Source organism: Triticum aestivum, chromosome 1A (genome assembly GCF_018294505.1).
Source record: "Triticum aestivum cultivar Chinese Spring chromosome 1A, IWGSC CS RefSeq v2.1, whole genome shotgun sequence".
NCBI lineage: Eukaryota > Viridiplantae > Streptophyta > Magnoliopsida > Poales > Poaceae > Triticum > Triticum aestivum.
This window is the reverse complement of record NC_057794.1, coordinates 302,882,082-302,889,611: the sequence shown is the minus strand read 5'-3', so window position 1 is coordinate 302,889,611 and position 7,530 is coordinate 302,882,082. Positions and strand designations below refer to the sequence as shown.

The 7,530-nt window shown below is 47.0% G+C and overlaps 1 protein-coding gene across 1 annotated transcript; it reads right to left on the bottom strand.

Moving 5' to 3' along the window:
* Positions 1-870: 870 nt before the first annotated feature.
* Positions 871-5,385, bottom strand: LOC123047166 (very-long-chain 3-oxoacyl-CoA reductase-like protein At1g24470). The gene is made up of 3 exons (XM_044470665.1): positions 4,550-5,385; positions 1,541-1,610; positions 871-1,346 (listed from the first exon to the last, which is right to left on the bottom strand). The coding sequence occupies exons 1-3, from the start codon at positions 5,221-5,223 to the stop codon at positions 1,089-1,091; spliced, it is 1,002 nt and encodes a 333-aa protein (XP_044326600.1). The 5' UTR covers positions 5,224-5,385; the 3' UTR covers positions 871-1,088.
* Between the last annotated feature and the right edge of the window lie 2,145 nt (positions 5,386-7,530).

Here is a 7,530-nt window from a genome sequence, read left to right as displayed (position 1 = left end):
TTTCCAATCCCTCTTCCCGCCATGCAGTCCGTCAAGGGGAGCCAATGGCTATCTGGGATCACGCACAGATCGTCGCGGAGAGTCCGTCCGTGAGAATTTGGTGTAGATGTGATATATGTGGAACCCTAGCGGCGCGCCGCACGGGGATAGGTGGAACCCTAGCTACCTAGGGGAATCGTATGCCGGCGAATAGTTAGTCCGCCTTCTAACTGCGTTTTCCCTCTCGTTAGTGCACGCTTAGGTCTGATATTATTTACATCTTGCGTCAAATACAATCCCTGGCAGATATTGAGTAGTGGTTAAGTTCTCCCAACACATAGTGGGCCCTAAAGGTTGGCCATTATTACTAACAGTATGTGTGCCCTCGTTTCTACAGTTCTATCGTTAGTTATCGTGTCGTTAGGTACTTGTACCGGCAGTTAAAAATGTCCCAACAGATTTTTAAACCTTTTTCAGGCATTTCTATCAATAGTTAATTATTCTTAATTAAGTGTTGTGGCGTAGTGCACCCGCTTCCATGACGGCAACGACAACCCAAGTGACTCCAACTCCAGCTCGTCAACATTTCGGCCCTAACATCGCCACGCTGCCACAACCATACCATGGTTGTCGATGCTTCTCCATCTCCCTCTTAGCCTGGGTCTGGGAACGGACAAGGGGAATGAGAGGAATTGCTTGGCAAGTGGGTGAGGGTCGTTGTGTCATTGTGTGGGCAAATCGACGTTTGACGTTCACATGGTTCGCTTAGTGAGCAAATGGTTCCACGGGTGTGATGTGGCGCCAACCTTGCGCCAAGATCCATGCCGCGCCATCAGACGGAGTATGTTGTAATCTTACAAAAAATCAATCGCCGAAAATCTTCATCCATCATGATCCAACAAAGAAATTGCACTTTTCAGAAAAACATTGACAAGAGAACAAACGTTAATTACATATACGAGAGAAAACTCCGGAATAATCAACTTCCCGAGCAAAGCCTAAACATAAACCAAAAGCCGCTGTCGACAACTATCCAAATCATTCCCCACATAAAATAAACAGATCACATCACGACTTTACAGTTTCTTTTCACAAACACCATGGGCTGTTCAGCTGAGTTCCTTCTCTCCGAGCAGAGCTCTCATCTCATTTCTCTTGCGGACACCAACCCGGAGACGCCACAGATTGAGAGCAGAGTCTGGCGCCAGAGACGCCAAGAACCACTGGACGGAGTGGCGCCAGTAGGGGACGCATCTCGGCTCGTAGCCAATGCAGCGAATGGCAGCTTTGACGTACTCCTCGGGCGATGGTATGAACGGAGAGTGGCCCTTAACAGGCGACATCTTGGTGGCCACGTACAAAGGAATCTGCAGTGCATCACACTAATCTGTGACTTACTAGGATATTTCAATTCAATTCCAAAGTGCGTTTATTCTGTCTTCTGTGACACCGAGTACAGAATTACTTGGTGATCCATGAAGTTTGTGTGCATTTCACTAGTCGACGCAAACTATTTCGGATTTCTATGTAAAGATGAAGAGGAGACTGCATGCATGCATACCTGGCATTGGACATCCACTCCGTACTGTTTGTATTCGACGCTTAGACTCCGAGATAGTTGATCAATATACCTAACAGGGTGGCCAAATGTAGAAATTAGAAATAGCAACACGTAATGCTGAATCTCACCCTCCTCGTGCTAAAAGCAAAGTTCATATTAGAGGTGTACCCAATAGAACACATATCAAAAACGGTGTGCATCACCATGGACTGTTCAACATCATCGGTTGATGGTTGTGCGCATCGACTGAAGCAGAGGCCGAAAGATTATCCTATATTTAAAATAGAATTATGGGTAGTTCGGTGTCATCACATCAAATTTTCTCCGATTTTGGAACTATGAGTTCAAAGTATTTAATTCGGGAGCGAGAAACTGGCTTTACTGTACATAAATGATACGTAGTATTTAATTTGAATACTATTTCTACAAAAAATATACCGATATAAACTTCAGATGTTTTATTTTCAAACGTTATAATTTTTGTGTTATATAGTTTATATTAGGATGATAAAATTGACAATCTAAATATACGCGTAGGACTTGTAAACTGAAACAGAGGGAGTATCCGTTTGCTCCACTGATTACGGCGTGCGTTGTTTATTGAAAGAACCATAATCTTCCCATCATCCATGGCCATATTAGGTGTGCATTAATATGCCTTGTGTGCTTGGGCCCGGTGGTAGATGTACCAAACATAGTACTATTTTTTTAAAAAAATTCCAAACATATTACTATTGGCTGATCCACTATTGTCCAAGCTGCTTTTATTCGACCAATCGGTAGTGCAAATATGATGGTAGTACTACTATGTTTAGCATAGGACTACCATGCACTGAACCTTTTTTTTTTCTCTCGGAGAGCGCCAAACTTGACTTAGTTTCACCAAAGTTTACCAGCACACAAAAGAAATGTCGATTAAAAGGTGTCTGCCAAACAATGTACTCCCTCCATTTCTAAATATAAGTTTTTTTTTAGAATTTTAATATAGAATACATACAGATCAAAATGAGTAATCTACACTGCAAAGTAGATCTATATACACTCGTATTTTAGTTCGTATTGAAATCTCTAAAAAAATATTTAGTAACGGAGGGAGTAGATTTGAAGGGAACATGTGTGGAACGTAACACAGAAAAACATCAAAGTCTAGGAAGTTATTTTTTCTTAAAACAAAACTAAATAATCGTAATTCACACACAAACCAACAAAAACACAATTCAGGTTATGCAAAAGTAGTGATATGTTTAGTATCTGCATATAACGATAGGAGAAACACCGGAGATTCATCATAATATAAAAGATAATGCATAAAGTTATGGTTGGTTTTTCGAAGTCTCAATCAACCGAGATCTTCTCAATCAATTTAATTAAAAAATGCAACTCCACTGAACTGAAGTTGTGCTTTTCTAAATCAACCGAGACTTAAGAAAATCTCAACGAAGACATAGACTTGCAAAAGTTAATCAATAAGATATTTTACTGGTGTTATGAACAGTTGCCATCTAATATGATTTGGTTACTAGAAGTATTTTAAAAAGTAATGATCAGATGAACTGTAGAAATGGAATCAATTGATTCCGTCGATTAAGTAGGCCACGTGGACAGAAGATTAGACCCCCAAAAAACAAAACCACATGGGGACACATGTTGGAGCCCTGTAGCCTGAAACATATTTAACATATCATTATACTCACAACAAACAGTAACTAAGAGCATGTCTAACAGAGCCCTCAAACTGGTCAAACCCTCAAAATAACTGCCAGTTTGAGGATTGGGCAAAAAGAAGACGTAGATCAGTACCCTCAAATCCCTAAACCCTTAAAAAAAAATTCAGACCGAACCCTCAAGTTTGAGGCCAACCTGCACTAGTGAGGGTTGGAGGGCAATTTCCAGGGCCAACCCTCACTTGATCAATGAGCTGCGCGGGAATGAAATTTCCCCAATTGCCTCTCACCACTGCGCCGCCGCCGGCAACGGCCCCCGCGCCAACACCGGCGCCCGCCCCCGCCCCGCGCCTCCCGCCCCCGACCACCTCGAGCGACGCCGGCGTCGCGGAGATGGTGGCGGCCACCCACGTCGGCCAAAAACAGTGGCGGTCGGGCACCCACGTCGATGAACAACGACGCATTCCGGCGGTGAGCAGTACACGGCGTTGATGAAGACAGAGACGATTCCCTCGCTCCCGAGCGTCCCGGCTCGATTCCCTTCGTGCAGACGAAAAGGACGACGAGACAGAGATTTTGAGGGTTGGTTTGAGAGCACTGATCCACGCCAAGGATTTTCAGCCTTTAAAACGACATTTTCTCAGCCCTCAAACTGGTTTTGAAGGTTGAGTTTTTAAGGGCTCTGTTAGACATGCTCTAAGCATTTTGCAAAACGAAAACGCTATGAAAGTTTCAGGCTACAGGGCTACTGCATGAAAGTTTTTACTAATATATCATTAAAATTGAGATCTTAAGAGCAACTCCAACAGTGTGCATCAAAATGCCTCTAAACCTCCGAATCTCATTGGTTCAGCCACTTTTTGCCTTGCAACGGTTTGCATCAAACGTCTGGATCAGTTCAGACACCTGAATTTTCACAAATCAGAACTAAACATGAGGAACTATGGGGTGTCTAGACAATCCGCTTGGCTCACTGTCAGTTGGATCATGTGTCCTCACATTTTATGTGTTTTTTTAGATCTGTCTGACTCACCCTACTATTGGGATTTGATGCCTATTTAATGTGTTCAGCTGGATGACCCTGTCATATCACACACATACTGTACATCCTTCTAGTTCTCTGCTGCCACTGCCAGAATATTTTATACGTCTCGTTGGAATGGCACACTACAGTGCCGAGCAATTGTAGCCGGCAAGGCAACGCTTGAACGGAGGGGCAGTGCAAGCACGATCGGGGCCTCGCAGGCTGCCGTCGCCAAGTGGAGAGGTAGAGGTATCCCCCCACACACGTGTGGACCCAGAACCTACTACGCAAAGATGGATCTGCATGAGTCATCGTACTTACGCTTTGCTTGCCGCGTACACGGCGTAGAGCGGGAACGCCGGCACCACCACGGACGACCCCGACCCGACGTTGACGATGGCGCCCCTCCCCTTGCCCGCCATCGCGGGCACGACGGCGCGCGAGATCCGCGTGGCCGCCTCCACGTTCACCCGCACCACGGCCTCCCACACCGGGGTCTCCACCTCGTGGAAGTAGGCCGCGCAAGGGTACGTCGCGCCGGCGTTGTTCACCAGGAGGCCCACGTCGAGCCCCTTCACGGCCACCGCCACCCTCGCCGCGCCCAGCGACAGCTCCGTCGCGTCGCCGGCGAGGTCGAACACCACGCTCTTGACCATGCAGGACGGCGCCGCATCCTTGGCCTCCTTGCTGACGCGGGACAGCTTGGCGGGGTTCCGGCCGACGAGGACGAGGTGGAGCCCCCTGCGCGCGAGCTCGAGCGCCAGCGCTCGGCCGATGCCGTCGGTGGCGCCGGTGACCACCGCCCACGCGCCGTAGCGCAGGCCCAGGTCCTTCCCCCGCCGGAGGAACGCGCGGTACAGCCACGCGAGGAAGGTCGCGGCGGATACAACAACGGCGTGGATGCCGAGGGCGAGGAAGACCAGAAACCACAGCGGCGGCGGCGGCGGCGAGCCTGCCCCGCCGGCCGTCGAGACAATCTCTTCCAACTGAGGCATGGACTCGGGTAGCTCGCGAGCAGATCGAAGCACAAGAAAGGAACGAAGATGCAGTACTAAGCAAGTCGTGCTGCCATTAACTACAAGCCCCTGCTCGAGTCGGGACACAGATCAGGCAGCCATGAAGCACTAGCTGGGCTTGTACCGACCCGGCTTTGCTATTTTCAGAGCATATCATAGTATTCCCTCTGGAAATATTTGTCGGAGGAATAGACATATCTAGATGTATTTTAGTTTTAGATATATTTATTTTTATACATTTTTTCGACAAGTATTTCCGGACGGAGGAAGTACGTATGTAGAACCTTTAAATGGCTCGATTGAATGCAAAGGCGCCGTGGTGCCCAGCAGAGCCCACGAAGCGGTTGGGCATTATCGCCGCTGTGGAGAAGTCAGGAATTTTGCATGCATGGATGCTTGTACACTTGTCGAGTCAACAGTGTAATGGAGCTGGCGAGCAGCGGCGACGAGATGAGACGATCCGGCGGATCTATCAACCACCGCGGTCAAAATTTTGAATGACAAATGTACGTTTAGTTGTGGACGAAGGGAGTAGGGATGTAAACCGTTTCCGTTTAATCCTGTTTAAACTCACTTAAGATCTAATAGTTCAATAGTTTGTTTTCTAAGATGAACTACTGAGCTAGCTAAAACTAATTAAACGGTAGTACTTACGAACTCCGTTTATTTGCCATTTACATGCTTATACGAAAGTCTTATGTAAAGTTCCAACTAACCCAACCCCATTCCGGGGTGGCCCCTTCCTCCCTCATCTCCAATCACAAATCGCCACATTGTTCATTACGTATGTGTAGCATTACTTAGCACTAAGCTCTCAAATCCTGAAAACTTCACCAAGCTTAACATGGAGCTTATGGCTGAGAGGACCGTCAAGCAGCCGCCTCCATGAGAAGGGCGAAACCACCGCTCGTACAATAATACTAGACATACGGACCCATTCCGGCCATGCTACAGATTCTCCTTCTAACTGATTGTTATAGAAACAAAAGACAGAAACAGGCAGCCGCCGCCTTCTCCTTAAAAAAAGCTAGGGTTTGTGTCTCTCGCCGGCTCCGCTTAGGTTCGCCTCGTCTCCGGTGGCCCTAGGGCCATGAGGCACGGTGGATCCTGGCAAGGGCCAGCGGGAGGGCTTCGTTGTTAGTCCTTCCTTTCAGATTTGTTAGGGTTTATGTTCTGCTCAGGAAGGTGAGACGGCGGCGTCTCCTTGAAGATGAAATAAATGTCTCACCACCTAGCCACCGTTTCGGTGGCGCGTCTAGCATAGTTGGTGGACTTGTGGAGGTGTGTCTCCCATGGATCTATCCTCGGTGGATTTGCTCGGATCTGGTTGTTGTTCGTCTATGTTCGTGTGTCTTCGGATTGGATCATTTCGATCTACCTTATTCTTCATCGGCGGCTGTTGCTATTCTGATGCGTTGGTCCTATGGGGCCTTAGCACGACGACTTCTCGACTGTCTACTACAACAAGTTGTGTCCAACTCTGGCGAAGGAGGGGCGATAACGGCGGCGCGTGTTCGGCTCGCTTCAGTGCTTGTAGTCGTCACTAGGTGGTCTATGGGTCTGGATGTAATTTTTATTATTTCTGATGTTCATTGTACTCTCATGATTGAAGATGAGATGAGAAGTTTTCTCGCAAAAAAAAATTCTCCTTCTAACTAATCTTTGCACCACCTGAATTTCAGCTTGGATGGACCCCCTTCCTCCCTCAATTTTGAATTCTAATGATCCACATAAATAGTCCGTTAAACTCATTAGAGAATTTGTTGATGTAGCATTATTCCCGCTTGTACAAGGGCTCTCATGAACGATCCTCTTATCTTATCTCAAACATTTTCGAAGAACCCATCAAAGTCGTCAAAACTGGTTAACAGTGGAAGGTCATGTATAGTTTGTCCATTGGTGTTCTGATTCACTCGAACCAACGTAAAACTCAAGTTTGTCTTGTCTTGATTCAAGAATGAGGACGCTAAGAGCATCTCCAGCTGTTGGCCTCCCAGGCGACGCTTTTACGCGCCCCCTAGGGGCGAGCCGGCGCTAAATCGGCACGGGGGCCAGTTGGCCGTCCAGCCATCGCCCCAGGTCGCCCCAGGCATCGATATTGGTTTACTTTTTGACCCACTTTCGGCGAATTAAGGGCCCATATGGGCGAGAATAGGCTCATATTCGACGGGGTTCGCCATGGTACGACGTTGAATTATCAGCATATAAATATTTTTGTATCAGATAGTTCATCACAGAAAATCAAATAGTGTAACAACAAATAGTTCAATACAAATTATATAGTCC